Genomic DNA, 19,024 nt, shown 5'->3' on the forward strand with positions numbered 1-19,024 from the left:
GTCAAGGCTGTATATTGTCACCCTGCTTATTTAACTTCTATGCAGAGTATATCATGAGAAACGCTGGGCTGGAAGAAGCAAAAGCTGGAATCAAGACTGCCAGGAGAAATATCAATAACCTCAGATATGCAGATGACACCACTCTTATGGCAGAAAGTGAAGAGGAACTAAAAAGCCTCTTGATGAAAGTGAAAGAGGAGAGTGAAAAAGTTGGCTTAAAGCTCAATATTCAGAAAACAAAGATCATGGCATCTGGTCCCATCACTTCATGAGAAGTAGATGGGGAAACAGTGGAAACAGTGTCAGACTTTATTTTTTTGGGCTCCAAAATCACTGCAGATGGTGATTGCAGCCGTGAAATTAAAAGACGCTTACTCCTTGGAAGAAAAGTTATGACCAACCCAGATAGCATATTCAAAAGCAGAGACATTACCTTGCCAACAAAGGTCCATCTAGTCAAGGCTATGGTTTTTCCAGTAGTCATGTATGGATATGAGAGTTGTACTGTGAAGAAAGCTGAGCACCAAAGAATTGATGCTTTTGAACTGTGGTGTTGGAGAAGACTCTTGAGAGTCCCTTGGACTGCAAGGAGATCCAACCAGTCCATTCTAAAGGAAATAAGTCCTGGGTGTTCTTTGGAAGGAATGATGCTGAAGCAGAAACTCCAGTACTTTGGCCACCTCATGCGAAGAGTTGACTCACTGGAAACAACTCTGATGCTGGGAGGGATTGGGGGCAGGAGGAGAAGGGGACGACAGAGGATGAGATGGCTGGATGGCATCACTGACTCCATGGACATGAGTTTGAGTGAACTCCGGGAGTTGGTGATGGACAGGGAGGCCTGGTGTGATGCAATTCATGGGGTTGCAAATAGTCGGACATGACTGAGCAACTGAACTGAACTGAACTGATAGGGGCTCAACTTTCAAGACCTAATCACCCCCAAAGGCTCCACTTCCTAATACCATCACATTAAGGATCAGGTTTCAACAGACACATTTTGTAGAGGCACAAACATTCAGAACATAGCAGATATATAGATGCGGATTTTATTGTTGTTGTCAAACATGCAACATTTGCACTCTTAATTTTAATGACTGTGTTAACTGCTCAGCTGTGTCTGACTTTTTGCGACCCCAGGGACTGTAGGCTGCCAAATCCCTCTGTCCATGGAATTTTCCAGGCAAGATTTCTGGAGTGGGTTGCCATTCCCTTCTCCAGGGTATCTTCCTGACCCAGAGATTGAATCCAGGACTCCTGCATTGCAGGCATATTCTTTATCATCTGAGCCATAGATACAACCAAGTTCATGATGTTACTAATAATATATGAGAGAATCCATTCTCACAGAATCTTCTAAATCCTTTATTTACAAAACCAGACTACAACATTTGCCAATTTAGGGGAGAAATATTTCATCATATCACTATCTGAATTTATATGTTTTTGATTATTGGTGTGTTTCAGTAAATATCTTTTTTTAATATATGAAAAAAACCTTTTTAATTCTGATTGCCAAATTATTTAAGGCAGGTATAAAAAAGGAAAGCATTCAATATACATTTTACATAAAATAAACTAGATTACAGCATAAAACAAGTAACCAGGCATTAAAGTCTCTCTTTTCTAAAACTGGATAATTGTAAACATTGAAAAAAAAAACCAAAAACAAAACCGCTGGACTATTCAAGTAATAGAACAATCACAGATGTCTCTGGTATGCAGGCTATTGGGTTATTTGTCATTCAAGATTATAAAAAATGGCCTTTGGTATATTATCATCTGTAAATAGTCTAGATCTTTGACCAATTTTCTGTTGTTTATTTTTGTTTATTTATTTATAGATTTGTTGGCAATTTTAGATGATAAGAAAGTTAATCCAATTGTCAGCCTTATGTGTTACAAAGTTTTCCTGAGCTTTATTTCTTTAAAACTTATTTTATCCATGCAAATATATTTTTAATTTTTATTCAAAGACATATTTTTATTTATGTCTTCTAGGTCTTCTGTCTTGCTTAGGTAGACTCTTTTTCTTAAAAAAAAAAAAAAAAAAGATTATTCTAACAAATCTCCTGAGGTGTAATTAGCTTACCACAATTTCATTCTTTCTACAGGTAAAATTTAATGTTTTAGTAAATTATAGATTTTTTTTTCTTGTTTTAAATTTATTTTTTATTGAGGTAACATGAATTTAGGAGGAGAGGGGGATAACAGAGGACGGGATGGTTGGATGGCATCACCGACTCTATGGACATGAGTTTGAGTAAGCTCCGGGAGTTGCTGATGGACAGGGAAGCCTGGCATGCTGCAGTCCACGGGGTCACAAAGAATCGGACATGACTGAGCAACTGAACTGAAATGAACATTAATTTATAGCACTATATAAGTTTTGCATTAAAACCTTATATTTCTACTTCTGTGTACACTAGAGCATGCCAGAAATTTAGTTTCCATTCACCTTCATACAGTTGATCCCCTTTACCCATCTCACCCTCCTCCAAAGACTATGCAAACACTAACTCAAAAAGATATATGCATCCACATGTTTATCACAGTAATATTTGCAATAGCCAAAATATGGAACAACCTAAGTGCCCACCAACAGATGAATGGATTAAAACAAGACGTGGTATGTGGTATATATATATATTTATACAATGGAGTGCTATCAGCCGTAAAAAAGGTGAAGTCTTTCCATTTGCAACCACATGGATGGACCTCAAGGGTATGACGCCAAGTAAAATAAGTCAGATAGAGAAAGATATATATTGTACGACTTTACTCATAATATGTGGAATGCAAAAACAAGCAAAACAAAATAAATAAAACATATCAAACAAAAATAAATGCTTAGATACAATGAACAGAGAAGTGGTTACCAGTGGTGTGTTTTGATTGGCTGATTCAACTTATTTTCATTTAGGGTGATTATTGATAGATGAGGACACGGTACTGTTATTTTATCTTTTGTTTTCTGATCTCTATTGCTTCCTTTTTCCTTGTGTTTCTATCTGCCATTTTAACTTGGTGGCTTTACAGTATGTCTTCTTCAGTTCCCTTTTTTTTTAATGTTTTATATCTCTGTTCTAGATTTATGTTTTGTGGCCACCATGAAGTTCATATAAAACATATCGTAGATAAAATAGTCTTTTTTCCTGCTGATAGCACTTTATCTTCATTTACCTATTCGGCTTTTGTACTTTTTCCCTTCCCTTTTTGTATTTTTTGTCTCAAAAGAGCGCCTTTTGTGTTGTGTTTATTCCCAAGTTGAAGTAGCTATAGTTATTTTTCTGCCTTTCCCCTCTTTAATCTTTATGCTATAAGAAAATGTTAAAAACTCTGTTCTGATTACAGAGTTGTAATTTTCTGCTTCTATGTATCACCTTACTCAAATTTGTTGCTTTTGGAAAGTAGCTCTTTGGCTCCTTCCCCTTTTGCCCATTTCTGTTCCTCTCTAAACTTAAAGGAACTTAATTAGAGGAATGAGATCAATGAGCAGTTGAAAGTGACTTCCGACTTAATGCTATCATGAATACACACCATGCCTTGTCTAACCTGTACGAAGATTCCACTCTCTTGTATTTCAAAAAAATACATATAAAGAAATGTGGACGGATGGAGGCAGCAGGGGCAGAGAACAAAGAGGACCAGGAAAGAATGAAGATAAGGTACTGGGATCAATCTTGGAGACTTCTGGGTGCAGCAGAGTAGGGGCCGAAGAAGCCACCCAGCGCTTTTTCTGCAGGGTCATTCAACCCAGAGCAAATTAGATCCTGAGAAAGTGCTCTCGTTGTGAGGAGTGGACGCTGTACAGCAGAAATGAAAACAACACTGAAATCAACCATATTTCAATAAAATTAACAAATAAAGACTGCCAGGCCAGCAGCCACCAGAGGGGCATCTCTTCGATTAAAAGCTCTAAAAGTAATAAAATAAGAGGCCCACGGTCTGAAGTAGGAAACCTTTTCAAGCTGCGAAAAAGCTGGGACAGAAGGTTCTCGTCCAAGTGTCACGGTCTCTGCTCCAGCTCAGGGGACCTGCAGGGGACAGAGGAAAGGGCTGTTTCCATATCACTGCTTCACGCTGCTTCTTCCCCCCTTTCTGGGGGCCTCCCCTGAGAGCTCTGCAGTAAGAAGGAGGAAATCAGTCTTAAGCCTCCCTGAACCACAGCTACCTCAGGCCACAGGCCACTTATTTTATTATTTTTAGAGCTTTTAATCGAAGAGATGCCCCTTTGGTGGCTGCTGGCCTGGCAGTCTTTATTTGTTAATTTTATTGAACTATAGTTGATTTACAGTGTTGTTTTCATTTCTGCTGTACAGCAAAGTGACCCAGTTATACACATATACACATTTAAATTTTACTTTTCATTTATTTATGGTTGCACTGGATCTTTGTTGCGGGGCACAGGCTTTCTCTAGTTGTGGCTGGTGGGCTTCTCACTGTGGTGGTTTCTCCTGTTGCAGAGCACAGGCTCTAGGGTGCATTGACACAGTAGCTGTGGCATACAAGCTTATTAGCCCTGTGGCAGGTGGCATCTTAGTTCCCCAACCCCGGATTGAACCTGTGTCCCCTGCATTGGGAGGTGGCTTCTTAACCACTGGAGCACCAGGGAAAACTCCACATACATACATTTTAAAAATGTTCTTTTCCATTACGGTTTATCTCAGGATATAGAGTTTCCTGTGCTGTACAGTAGGACCTTGGTGTTTATCCATCCTGTATATAATAGTTGGCATCTGCCAATCCCAGACTCCCAATCTCTCTCTTCTCCACCCCCTCCCCCTTGGCAAACACAAGTCTGTTCTCTTATTAACTGTGCAAAACTTTACTGCAAACTGCCTAATCAGATTTCAGTCTTTCTCATTTTGTCTGTCGCCTCACTTGTCATCACCACCACTGTTCCTAGGAGACCAAACCTCTCTCTAAAAGAGGATGAAGCCCAGTGTCTCCTAGGAAAGGAGAGGGAGGAGGCACATTCCCAGGATACTGTGTCTCAGCCCCTGACCACCCCCTGAGATTTCTTGCATCACTGAATACCAGGGTGGAGAGGGGAGCAGACCCTGGAATGCATATGACCTAGGAAGCTTCCATCACACAAATCTAGCACCATTTCATCAGCCTTAGTGTCTCTTCTTGCATTTGCTCCAGGATTTCCATCTGAGATGTCCATGCATGCTAACCCTTCTCTTATCTCTACAGGCCATCACCTCTTATATTTCACCCATAGGTACTTTCTGGACTTCTAGGAAAGTTGAAATCAACTAGGCAAAGGTTGTATTCAGAGAACTTAACTGAGTAAAGCCATATTTCTTCCTCCAAACAATCTGTGGGGCGTCTCAGCTGCCAACAGGTCCCTTACCTCCTGATGTAGAAGAGCAGCCCCATCCCAAGGAAGAGCAGACCCAGAACACAGGCCCCGATTCCACTCAGCATCTTTTCTTGTGAAGATTCGTTCTGTGCCCCTGAGAAAAGAAGCCAGTTTCTGAGTGATTTTTATCCCAAATCCAACTTCTCTAATTGAAACTGGGGGGAAGAAGCCTGCTCTGAAAAAACTGAAATAAATGGCCATTCCTAGAAAAGAGATGAAAATTCAAGCTGAGTTGCTACAAGGTTCGGGCAGTGACTCATTTAAGTATCCCAGCCCTGATAGAAGGCCACATATCTTCAACATCTGATGGATGTGTGCCCGGGACTGGATGAGGTGGGGAAGTCTGTCTTGGCTGACAGAGCTAATAAAAGGCAGAGCTGGGACTGAACTTGGTCCTTGGAGTGGATGTGCCCCTTCTCAGATCACAGTGAACAACTCAGGGTAAGAGTGTCTGAAGCACAAGCCCAACTTGACACAGGGGACTGGTGCCCAGGACTGAAGAGTGACCATGACCTGGGAGGTCACAGGAGGCTCAAAGAGAGATGTCATCTTCTCTGCTTGTTGAGCAGAACTGGCTCCCAAGGGGGCCCAGGCATTTACAGAAACCATCATGGGATATCTGCAAACTCTCGGAGGATCTCCATCACAGGACGTCACAGGGCAACCCCAACAACCTCAGCTGAAGGAGAAGAGAACATGGAGCCCATGGACACTTGTGTGGGGAGAGGAGAATCCTGACACTCGGGGGTAAGCGGGCCCCCTCCGTGGTGGCTGAGAAACTTATGAGATCGGAGAGCTCCTCACTCCATTCCACTGTGACAGGGCTCGTCCGGCTGGGGTGCTCCACGTGGCAGGCATAGACCTCTCCACCCTGAGGAACTATTTCAAGCATCACCATGATCTGGAAGGTCCAGTCTCCATTAGGTATCAGGCCTGTGGAGACCACCCCGGCCTCCTCTTCCTGGCCGTTCCGGAACCACCTGACCTCAATGTGGCCTGGGTAGAAACCATTCACAGAGCAGACCAGGAGGTTGTGGTGCCATAGGGGCCGACTCTTTACAGGATACACAGTCACGGTAGGCTGAACTAGGAGAGAAAACGCAGCGGGGGTTAGTGTGGGAGACAGACTAAGTCTCCTGACCAGACTGCAGCCTTGGACAGGCCAGGCTTCCCATGTGGCTTCAGAGGACATGGTGCCATGAATCGTGCTTGAATTTAACCCTAAAACCTCCAACCCCTATTAGAGTTGAGAGATGTTGAGGAAAATTGTGGGATTTCTTTTCATAACTTGAAGGAGTTACTTATTGTTGAACTGCAGTATTTACACTTTTTGCAGGACACAGGTTATATTTATTAAAAGTGTGATTTCTGTAACTAGGCTCCCTGGGTTCAAATCCAGGCTCTGCTTCTATCTGGTTAATTCTGGAAGAGCTTTTAAATTACTTTGTGCTTCAACTTTCTTATCTCTAAGGAGGATAATGAAACAAACTTACCTCTTTGAGTTAGATGAGTCATATATAAGATGGGCTATATATAGAAAACTATAAAACACTGGTGAAAGAAATCAAAGAGGACACTAATAGATGGAGAAATATACCATGTTCATGGATCAGAAGAATCAATATAGTGAAAATGAGTATACTACCCAAAGCAATCTATAGATTCAATGCAATCCCTATCAAGCTACCAACGGTATTTTTCATAGAGCTAGAACAAATAATTTCACAATTTGTATGGAAATACAAAAAACCTCAAATAGCCAAAGCAATCTTGAGAAAGAAGAATGGAACTGGAGGAATCAACCTACCTGACTTCAGGCTCTATTACAAAGCCACAGTCATCAAGACAGTATGGTACCGGCACAAAGACAGAAATATAGTTTAATGGAACAAAATAGAAAGCCCAGAGATAAATCCACACACTTATGGACACCTTATCTTTGACAAAGGAGGCAAGAATATACAATGGAGAAAAGACAATCTCTTTAACAAGTGGTGCTGGGAAAACTGGTCAACCACTTGTAAAAGAATGAAACTAGAACACTTTCTAACACCATACACAAAAATAAACTCAAAATGGATTAAAGATCTAAACATATGACCAGAAACTATAAAACTCCTAGAGGAGAACATAGGCAAAACACTCTCTGACATAAATCACAGCAGGATTCTCTATGACCCACCTCCCAGAATATTGGAAAAAAAGCAAAAATAAACAAATGGGACCTAATTAAAATTAAAAGCTTCTGCACAACAAAGGAAACTATAAGCAAGGTGAAAAGATAGCCTTCAGAATGGGAGAAAATAATAGCAAATGAAGCAATGGACAAAGAATTAATCTCAAAAATATACAAGCAACTCCTACAGCTCAACTCCAGAAAAATAAATGACCCAATCAAAAAATGGGCTAAAGAACTAAACAGACAGTTCTCCAAAGAAGACATACAGATGGCTAAAAAACACATGAAGAGATGCTCAACATCACTCGTTATCAGAGAAATGCAAATCAAAACCACAATGAGGTATCATTTCACACCAGTCAGAATGGCTGCTATCCAAAGTCTACAAGCAATAAATGCTGGAGAGGGTGTGGAGAAAAAGGAACCCTCTTACACTGTTGGTGGGAATGCAAACTAGTACATCCACTATGGAGAACAGTGGAGATTCCTTAAAAAACTGGAAATAGAACTGCCTTATGACCCAGCAATCCCACTGCTGGGCATACACACCGAGGAAACCAGAATTGAAAGAGACACGTGTACCCCAGTGTTCATCGCAGCACTGTTTATAATAGCCAGGACATGGAAGCAACCTAGATGTCCATCAGCAGACGAATGGATAAGAAAGCTGTGGGACATATACACAATGGAGTATTACTCAGCCTTTAAAAAGAATACATTTGAATCAGTTCTAATGAGGTGGATGAAACTGGAGCCCATTATACAGAGTGAAGTAAGCCAGAAAGAAAAACACCAATACAGTATACTAATGCATATATACAGAATTTAGAAAGATGGTAATGATAACCCTGTATGCAAGACAGCAAAAGAGACACAGATGTATAGAACAGTCTTTTGGACTCCGTGGGAGAGGGCGAGGGTGGGATGATTTGGGAGAATGGCATTGAAACATGTATAATATCATATGTGAAATGAATCACCAGTCCAGGTTCAATGCATGATACAGGATGCTTGGGGCTGGTACATTGGGATGACCCAGAGGGATGGGATGGGGAAAGAGGTGGGAGGGGGGTTCAGGATGGGGAACACATGTACACCCATGGCCGATTCAAATCAATGTATGGCAAAACCAATACAATATTGTAAAGTAATTAGCCTCCAATTAAAATAAATAAATTTATATTAAAAAAAAAGATGGACTACTGCTGCTAAGTCACCTCAGTCATGTTCGACTCTGTGCGACCCCATAGATGGCAGCCCACCAGGCTCCCCCGTCCCTGGGATTCTCCAGGCAAGAACACTGGAGTGGGTTGCTATTTCCTTCTCCAATGCATGAAAGGGAAAAGTGAAAGTGAAGTTGCTCAGTCGTGTCTGACTCGTAACGACCCCATGGACTGCAGCCTACCAGGCTCCTCTGTCCATGGGATTCTCCAGGCAAGAGTACTGGAGTGGGGTGCCATTGCCTTCTCCAAGATGGACTACCACTCAGCCATAAAAAAGAACAAAATAATGCCATTTACAGCAACACAGATGCCCCTAGAGATGATCATACTAAGTCAAGTCAGTCAGAAACAGAAGGACAGATACCACATGCTGTCACTTATGTGTGGAATCTAAAATACGACACAATGAACTTATTTACGAAACAGACACATGGACACAGAGAACAGACCTGTAGTTGCCAAGGGGGACGGGCTTGGGGGAGGGATGGAGCGGGAGTCTGGGGTTGGTAGATGAAAGTTATTATATACAAAACAGATAAACAACACGGTCCCACTGTATAGCACAGATAACTAGATTCAGTATCCTAAAATAAAGCATAATGGAAAAGAGTATTAAAAGAAGAATGTTTGTAACTGAATCACTTTGCTGTACAGCAGAGATTAACACAACACTGTAAATCAACTATACTTCAATAAAAAATATTGACCATCATATTTTAAAAAAAGACTTGATAGACCTAAACTATGTTAAGAAACAGCTGGAGGAATTCCCAGGTGGTCCAGTGGTTAGGACTCTGCACTCTCCCTGCCAAGGGGCTGGTTCAACCCCTGATTGAGGAATTAAAGTCCCACAGGTTGTGTGGAGTGGCCAAAAAAGGCTGGAACTTAGTGCTCAATATATGTTAGTTACAGGTTGAATTTTGGGTTTTTTTTTTTACTATGAAAGAAAATACAATTCAAAGCTTCAGGATAAATGAGAGAGCAGCAGTGGGGTTGGTAGAGATGTAGAGCTGCATGGAACCTGTTCTTCCCCTGAGCAGCAGAGATGGACTACAGAGGTCATTCTCCATGGGGGGTGTCTCAAGGAAAACATGAGTCCTGCACAGGAAAAGCAACATGGAGAGTTCATCATTTTAAAAGTTGTTATAGCTTTATACTCAGCTGATTAATCTCTCCCTTTGTCTCCCTTTTTTCAAAAAAAGTCACAGTGGGATCTCATCAGACACTGAATCTGCCTGTGCCTTGATTTTCGACTTATTCTTCTTTAAAGCTGTGAGAAATACACTTATGTCATTTTTAACATAAAACAGTTTATGGTAGTTTATTATAGTAGTCTGACCTGATTACAGCTGTCTGACATTATACAAATGGCAGAGTAGAAGGGTGTGAGCTCATCTTTTCCTGCGAGAACACCAAAATCGCAACTAGCGGCTGAACAAGGCTATTGACAGCAGGATGTTGGAACCCACCAAAGAAAAGATATCCCATGTCCAAGGACAAAGGAGAAGCCACAATGAGATGGTAGGAGGGGCTCAATCAAGAGGCTCTTGGAGGGTACAAACAAAACTTGTCCACACCAGGACCCAGGGAAAGGAGCAGTGACCCCACAAGACACTGAGCCAGCCCTGCCTGTGAGTGTTTGAGGGTCTCCTGCAGAGGCATAGGTCAGCAGTGGCCTCCCACGGGGGCAGGGGCTCTGGCAGCAGCAGTCCCGGGAGGCGTGGTGTGTGGCTTACATCCACTTGGAGGAGGTTTACGTCCATTAGCCCTATCCTTGGAGCTGATAGCCCTAGCTCAGAGACTGCAGAGTCCAGGACTGGGTTGCCTCAGGGAGCGAGCATAGCCCCAGCCATTAGCAGAAAACTGGATTAAAGACTTACTGAGCGTGACCCTACCCATCAGAGCAAGACCCAGTTCTCCCCACAGCCAGTCTCTCCCATCAGGGAGCTTGCACAAGCCTCTTATCGCCATGCATCAGAACTCAGACAGAATGAAAACTATAAACTCAGAAAACTAACCAAAATGATCACATGGATCTCAGCCTGTGTAAGCCAATGAAACTGTGAGCCATGCCGTGCAAGGCCACCCAAGACAGATGGGCCATGGTGGAGTCCTGACAAAACATGGTCCACTGGAGAATGGCAAACCAGTTCAGCATTCTTGCCTTGAGAACCCCATGAACAGTATGAAAAGTCAGAAAGAATGACATTGAAAGATGAGCCCCCCAGGTCAGAAGGTGTCCAGTATGCTACTGAGGAAGAGCAGAGAAACAGCTCCAAACTGTGGTGCTAAAAAAGACTCTTGAGACTCCTTGGAGAGCAAGGGGATCAAACCAGTCCATCCTAAAAGAAATCAACCCTGAATTCTCATTGGAAGGACTGATGCTGAAGCTGAAGCTCCAATACTTTGGCCACCTGATGCGAACAGTTGGCTTGTTGGAAAAGATGCTGATGCTGGGTAAGACTGAAGCCAGGAGAAGGAGGTGACAGAGGATGAGATGGTTGGACAGCATCATTGACTCAATGGACATGAGTTTGAGCAAACTCTGGGAGACGGTGAAGGACAGAGAAGCCTGGTGTGCAGCAGTCCAGAGGGTCACAAAGAGTTGGACATGACTGAGTGACTGAATACAACAATTTTTGGAATTGTTATCATTTTAGAATTCTCTCTCCTTCTAAACTGACATCTGTGATCAGAGTATGGCCTGGGACTCAATATCTGAAACAACCTCTAACACTATCAAAGTGAAAGTGAAGCTGCTCAGTCGTGTCCGACTCTTTGCGACCCCGTGGACTGTAGCCCTCCAGGCTCCTCAGTCCATGGAATTTTCCAGGCAAGAGTACTGGAGTGGGTTGCCATTTCCTTCTCTAACACTATCAGGCCCTAGGTAAATACAATTATTTTAAAAGAAAGGAGAAGTGGGGGATGCATTTGTACAGAACCACAAAATAGTAGATTTAAGATCGACGGTAAACCATTAGTCACAATTTTGCTGTTTCTATTTCAGTAAATAAAAACTGTTAAACTCTTAACATGGAAAATATTAAACAGAATCTAATAGAAACTGCAAACTGGAGAAAATGTTGACTCAAAATGTTAATAATCTTACTGCATAGAGAAGCCATAAAATTACTGAGAAAAACACATGGACCCCAGCAATAACAGATTAATAGATAGTGTTTGGAGCAGTCATTATACAACTGGCAAAAAAAAAAAAAAAGTGATAAAAGAGAACTTTAGAAATAAAAGAAATATAAGTTAAAAACAATAAGATAAATTTCCAACTAAATGGCAATATGGAAAATAAAATTTACAATGGGGAGTGCCAGATAAATTGTTTACAACCATACAAAGGGTTAATATGTAACTACCTAAGTACTATTAGCATTATAAACATGGTAATATTATATGTTAATATTAAATAACAAAGTTATATCCGAAAGTTGGCTTCACAATCATTTCAAATATGTAAACATGTACATACCAAGAAAGCAAAAAAGTAGTCGGAAATTTAGAACTAAAAGCAGCTTCAGAAAGGTCAGAGGGGTGTGGGAGGTTCCTCTCCACTGCACCCCTAGAAATTAGTGCGCCCACAAATTTATTCTCAATGCAACACTCCTGCACACAGACGCCAGCACACTTACTGCGGAGGGTTCAGCAGTGAGGGGTGTGCCCAGAGCAGATGGAGCTCTTCTCACAGACTCACAGTCCTTTTACATTCCTCAGCTCCCCCAAACCTCCCCCAAACCACGGACACCTGTAGGCCCCTTCCCGAATCTCTGTCCCCACTTCAGCCAGCCTTCCCCTCCACCCCAGCCCCAGCCCTCCCTGGACGGCAGGAGGCCCAGACCCCGGTCCCCTACATCTGTCTTCCCACCTCGCCCCTCTCTCCCAGTCTCAGACCCCGGTCCACTCCCCACCACACACCCTCTCTCCGCCCACCGCATACTGACAAAACCGCACACTAGCTTTCTGACAGCAGGCTCTCACACGGGGAGCCCCGTAGCCTGCACTGTCCTCCCCAATCCTACTCACTCACTGGACTCAGTCTAGCTCCGTCTCTCTCTGTCTCTCTGTGTCTCTATCTCTGCCTGTCTGTCTCTGTCTCTCCATCTCTGTCTCTCTATCTCTCTGTCTCTCCATCTGTCTGTGTCTCTGTCTCTTTCTCTCTGTGTCTCTCTGTCTCTGTCTCTCCATCTCTCTCTGTGTCTGTCTCTCTATCTCCACCTCTGTCTCTCTATCTCCGTCTCTCTCTGTCTCTCCGTCTCTGTCTCGGTCGCTCTCACACTCCCCTCCCCTGCACCGACCTCTCACCCCCACCCCGGCTCACCTCTTCTCTGCACCGTGCGGCTCGCAAAGAACTCGTAGTTGTTGGCGCAGAAGGCGTGCACGGCGGCGCGGGCCCGCTGCAGTGCCTGGGGCCAGCGGTTCCAGCGCTCGGCCGCCGGCCGCCCCATCTCGGTCCGCGCCCGGTACTCGCCCACGAGGCTGTCGAAGAGCACCTGCTCCTCGAGGTTGTAGATGTACCTGTCCAGGAAGCGCACCTGCTGCGTGCCGTTGGAGAAGTGACACTCGGACTTGCCCTGCACCATGAAGAGTGCTGTGGGGAGGGAAGTGCCCTGGTCACCGGGCGCCCGGCGCCGCGGGGCAGCGGGGACTTCCAAGGGCTCCCCCCGGGCCCTCGGAGCCCGGGTCCGTCCTCCCCCGCCAGCCGCGCAGGGAAGACGAGCTCTGCCCCTGAGCCAGTCGGGCTCCTCTTGGCCACCAGGCTCGCCTGGCGTCGCCAAATGTGGCCTGGTCGGGGTCCCCACCACCGCCTCCTCCTGGGACCCTCCACCGCAGAGACACCAGCGCTGAGTCTCCCCACGACCTCTGCCTCAACACGGCTGCCCCCTTGCTCCTGTGAGTGCGTGGTCAGGACTGCCCGCCTGCCAAACCCTCGCTGCCTCTGAGATACCAGGAAGGGGAAAACGGGCACCGTCCCTCTATTCGTGGAGCTTGAAATTTAGTGAAAATGATGGACGGAAGCCAAATGCACAGCAATTTATACGGGAATGAGAAATGTCAGGATAACAGGGGGGGATCTGTGAATGATGGGAGGACCTAAGTTAGGTTAGAGCTCAGAGGCATGGTCTCTGAAGACACTTAGTAGGGAAGTGGCTGAGAGCTCGAGCAAGAGTGTGTGAGTTTAGGGGAAAAAGAGAGACACATTTTAAATAGAAATGTGGAAAAGAAGTAGAAGTGTGGAAAAGCTGAAAGAACTGATGAACTTCCTCAAGAAGACAGTTCACTGAAGCACAAAAAAAGTGAGAGAAAGGGGGCTAAAAGATGAGACTGGAGAAATTACATGGAACCAGGCGCTTGTAGGCAATATTAGGATTTTGACTTTATGCTAAATGTGATGAAAACTATTGATGGGTTATAGGAGATTAAAATCGTAAGCCCAGGACTGGTCCACCATTCCTTTTCCAAGTCTGGACAGCTCAGAAAGCCAGATTTTCTAAACATTTGGTGCCAAGATTCATTTGGCAATTCTGACCTGCTGACGGAAAGGGTCAACTGGGTCTCAGAGCTCTTATTGGTTACACATGGTTCTGTAGCTTCACTGTGTGTAAAGATACAGAGATACAAATATACACATACATACCATACGATTGTATATGTTTTTTAATTTTGGGGTCTTTTCTTAAATTGCAGTATCGTTGATTTACAATATTATATCAGTTCCAGGTGTACAACACAGTGATTCAATACTTTTATAGATTATACTCCATTTAAAGTTATTACAAGATAATGGCTATATTTCTGTGCTGTACTATAAGTCTTTGTTGCTTATTTATTTTATACATAGTACTTGCATCTCTTAATACCATACCCTTGTCTCGTTCTTCCTGCCTTCCGGTTCCCCACTGGTAGCCTCTAGTTCACACTTTGTGTGTCTGTTTCTATTTTGTCATATACATTTGTTTGCTTTATGTTTTAGATTCCACTTATAAGTGATAACAGAGTATTCAACTTTTTCTGTCTGACTTATTCCACTAATCTTAATACTCTCTAGGTCCATCCATATTGTTGCAAATGGCAGAATTTCATTCATTTTTTTATGACTGAGTCATATTCCATTGTATATGTACCACATTTTTATCCATTCATCTGTCAATGGACACTTAAGTTGCTTCCACATTTTGGGTATTGTAAATAATGCTGCAGTGAATGAACATTGGGATGCATGTTCTGTGGGATGCAACATTGGGATGCATGAACCCCTGCAATCTAATTGCCATGTGGTAGCTAGAATTATTAAAAAATATATATATATAGGACAGTAGTTCAGTGGCTAAGACTCTGAGCTTCCCGTGCACAGGGCCAGCATTCACTCCTTGGTTAAAGAACTAGATCCCACGTGCCACAGCTAAAATCCCACATGCTGCCACTAAAAAAAAAAAGATCATGCATGCTACAACGACAGATCTGCATGCCACAATGAAGATCGAAGATCCCGCGTGCCACAACTAAGATCCAGTGCAGCCAAATAACTAAATAAATATTAAAAAAATATACAAATGGACTCACTTTGTAACTTCCCTTAGTAGCTTCACGTATCTCTATAAATAAAAGCCAAATTTCTCATCATGGCCATTGGGGCCTAACGTGATTTGGCTCCTGACTTTCTCTCCAACCTCACCTTGTTCCACTCCCCAACCTGCTTTATCTGTTTCAGCTGCTCGAACCTTCTTTCTGTCCCTTAAATGCAGCAAACATCTTCCCACATTTCTACCTTTCCCTTGGTCCCTGGAGTATTTGTCCCTCAGATCTTTCTCATGATTGTTTTCTTCTCATCATTTATTGGATGTCACTTTCTCAGGAAAAGCCCCCTAGACACTTGCACTGAAGTCAGGTGAATACTATATATATATATATATATATATATATATATATATATATATATAAAATATGTGGCCCAGACAGTAAAGAATCTGCCTGCAATGCAGCAGACCTGTGTTTGATCCCTCCAGGGTCTGGAATATCCCCTGGAGAAGGGAATGGCAACCCACTCCAGTATTCTCGCCTGGAGAACCCCTTGGACAGAGGAGCCTAGTGGGCTATGGTCTATAGGATCGCATACAGTCAAATACAACTGAGCGACTGAAGACACACACCTGCATTCTATATTAGTTGAATCTCTTCTTGTGGGTTCAGGCCAGATCAAGAGGTGATGTAGCAGAAACTGAGAGGATAGAAAGGTTCAAAATAGTCACGATAAGCACTGGCCTGTGCCAGGTTTTCAGTTCTTCTTGAGCTTTTTAAGGCATCACAGAATGCCCCTTAGATGCTCCCTAACTACAGGGTCATTCCGAGTACTGAGGATCCCCACTTTAGTTCCAGAGTGCTTTACACCGCAGGAGAAATGAGAGAAAATTAACCCCAACTTGTGCCAGAGAACCTCCAGTCCAGGGACACAGGCCTTATAAACCGTGGGGTTTAGGGAGAAAGAAAAAGAGACAATAGATAACCAATAAGGACCTACTGTATAGCACAGGGGATGCTACTTAATATTTTGTAATAACCTAAAGGGGAAAAGAATCTGAAAAAGAATATACATACTTTATATTATACTATAAGAATATATATACTATATATATAAAAGAATATATATACTACATATATATGTAACTGAATTGCTGTGCTGTATACCTGAAACCAACTCAATATTGTAAATCAACTATGAAAAAGTGAAAGTGTTAGTTGCTCTGTTGTGTCCGACTCTTTGAAACCCCATGGACTGAAGCCTGCCAGGCTTCTCTGTCCATGGAATTCTCTAAGCAGGAATACTGGAGTGGGTTGCTATTCCCTTCTCCAGGGGATCTTCCTGACCCAGGGGATCAAAGCAAGATCTCTTGCACTGCAGGCAGATTCTTTACCGTCTGAGCCGCCAGGAGAGCCCAGCACATACGTATCATGTATACGTATGGATAACTGAGTTGCTGTGCTGTACACCAGAAGCTGACCCAATATTGTAAATCAACGATACTTCAATTGAAAAAAAGAGGAGACAGTGGGGAGGCCACTTGGAACATCCTCACATACCGGGAAGAAGAAGCAGGGTCACAGATCCTGTGGAGGACACAAGAAGTGTCTTCCAGAAGAGGTCTTTCTAATTCCTCTTGCATCCCCTTAACGTTTTCAGAGGATCGCTCCCATTTTCTGGCATAGCTTAATAGAGTAATCGGAATCACGGACGGGAATTATTTTGAAATTACTCATAATCATTTTGGAGAGGGCAATGGCATCCCACTCCAGTGCTCTTGCCTGGGAAATCCCAGGGATGGGGGAGCCTGGTGGGGTGCCGTCTATGCGGTCGCATAGAGTCGGACACGACTGAAACAACTTAGCAGCAGCAGCATAATCATTTTGAATTATTTTGGAAATCACTTCTAAATCCTCTCAAAAACCTGAGAGAACGGGATGCGAGACTGGAGAGGTTTTATTAGAAGAGAGTTGAGAAGAAATAGGCTATATACACATATATGAAGGCTCCTTGGGCAGGTCTCCTAAAAAGGGCAAGTATCCAGGCGCCTTTTTTTTTTTTTTAATTTTATTTTATTTAACTTTACAATATTGTATTGGTTTTGCCATATATCAAAATTAATCTGCCACAGGTATACATGTGTTCCCCATCCTGAGCCCTTCTCCCTCCTCCCTCTCCATACCATCCCTCTGGGTCGTCCCAGTGCACCAGCCCCAAGCATCCAGCATCGTGCATCGAACCTGGACTGGCGACTCGTTTCATATATGATATTATACATATTTCAATGCCATTCTCCCAAATCATCCCACCCTCTCCCTCTCCCACAGAGTCCAAAAGACTGTTCTATACACCAGTGTCTCTTTTGCTGTCTCGTATACAGAGTTATTGTTACCATCTTTCTAAATTCCATACATATGTGTTAGTATACTGTATTGGTGTTTTTCTTTCTGGCTTACTTCACTCTGTATAACATTAACATATAAACTTAAAGGAAAAAAAACAAGGATTTTCATTAGTGTTTTAATCATTATTTTTCTAATTTAAAAATGACAGCCTATGTACACAAAATCAACATACTGCATTTAGTGCATTTATATTTTGATAAACAGTGTATTGAAATATCAGTTTTATCATCAAAACCAATTTCTCCACTGTGATGTTGGGTGTCTAGTAATTGTTTCTTTCTATTACAATGGCAATTAAGGCCAGGCGCCTTTTGTTTGCGGAAGGAATCGAGGATTCAGATGATAAAGATAGGGCTTCCCAGGTGGCTCAATGGATAAAGAATCCGCCTGCGATGCAGGAAATGCAGGAGACTTGAGTTCGATCCTTGGGTTGGGAAGATCCCCTGGAGGAGGGCATGGCAACCCACTCCAGTACTCCTGCTTGGAGAATATCTCACGGATAGAGGAGCCTGGCGGGCTACAGTCCATGGGGTTGCAAAGAGTTGGACACGACTGAAGTGACTGAGCCTGCATGCAAGCACTCATGATAAAGATAAGTAGTCACTGGAGAGGATGCTGATTTTTGAGGGATGTGGCCTGGACACAGAGGTAAAGCTAACTCCCTCCCTCTCCCTCCCTCCACAGCGGCTCACCCTCCAAGGTGTGCACTTACTTCGGGTGTTCTCAGCCCAAGCCGGGAGAGGGCTCAGCACCATCACTATCACTGGCAGAATTACTGTCCAGGAGCCTGGGGGGAACCAAAGGCACACCATGCAGGAGAACAGAAGAAGGCAAAGTGCAGGGGAGCAGAAAAATCTCGGTGAGGACTAAGGCCCCCCTCCACCCACATCTCAAATATTACCAACCTAGGAACTCATTGCTCTATTCCTGGATTGGGTCGGCTCAGTTTGGGAGAGCCAATCAGATTCATCCGCGGACAACATCATCAGTTGCTGGTCAGATATTCAGTGTGCAGTTCCTCTTTCGAATCCTTAGGAGGATTGTTTTAATTTTGTGCTTTATAAGTTTGATCCGTTTGTAGTTGTAGCATTTTAATTGGGGCCCTATCGTGCGCCAGCTCTGCTGGTAAGTGATGGTCACCTAAGTTTTTCAGGATCATCTCCCAGCGCTGCCTCTACCGTCAGTTGCACCTCCAGAATACACGTAAGAGAAAGCCTCTTATAGAGAGGGATCTGTGTGCAACGGAGGGTCTTGAAGGTACCTTTGCAGAGAGTGTGTAACTAACAGTGTAACAGGGTTCATGTGCTAATCCCATCC

The 19,024-nt window shown here is 43.4% G+C and overlaps 1 protein-coding gene across 1 annotated transcript; it reads right to left on the reverse strand.

Annotated features, from left to right (window-relative positions):
- Positions 1 to 2,188: 2,188 nt before the first annotated feature.
- LOC129646073 (DLA class II histocompatibility antigen, DR-1 beta chain-like) lies at positions 2,189 to 18,569 on the reverse strand. The gene is made up of 5 exons (XM_055571755.1): positions 18,420 to 18,569; positions 13,104 to 13,373; positions 6,176 to 6,457; positions 5,363 to 5,465; positions 2,189 to 4,037 (listed from the first exon to the last, which is right to left on the reverse strand). Exons 1-5 carry the CDS (start codon positions 18,517 to 18,519, stop codon positions 4,010 to 4,012), a joined length of 783 nt encoding a protein of 260 aa, XP_055427730.1. The 5' UTR covers positions 18,520 to 18,569; the 3' UTR covers positions 2,189 to 4,009.
- Positions 18,570 to 19,024: the final 455 nt, after the last annotated feature.

This window comes from Bubalus kerabau, chromosome 3 (assembly GCF_029407905.1).
Source record: "Bubalus kerabau isolate K-KA32 ecotype Philippines breed swamp buffalo chromosome 3, PCC_UOA_SB_1v2, whole genome shotgun sequence".
NCBI lineage: Eukaryota > Metazoa > Chordata > Mammalia > Artiodactyla > Bovidae > Bubalus > Bubalus kerabau.

What these genes read in the sequence shown, in the direction of transcription:
- LOC129646073 (XM_055571755.1), bottom strand. Translation starts at nt 18,519, where the DNA reads ATGGTGTGCCTTTGGTTCCCCCCAGGCTCCTGGACAGTAATTCTGCCA. An exon ending in TTGGGCTGAGAACACCCGAA is followed by an intron (nt 13,374 to 18,419) that starts GTAAGTGCACAC and finishes CCCTCCCCACAG; the next exon opens with CACTCTTCATGGTGCAGGGC. An exon ending in CTGCTCTTCTACATCAGGAG is followed by an intron (nt 4,038 to 5,362) that starts GTAAGGGACCTG and finishes TGTCCCCTGCAG; the next exon opens with GTCCCCTGAGCTGGAGCAGA.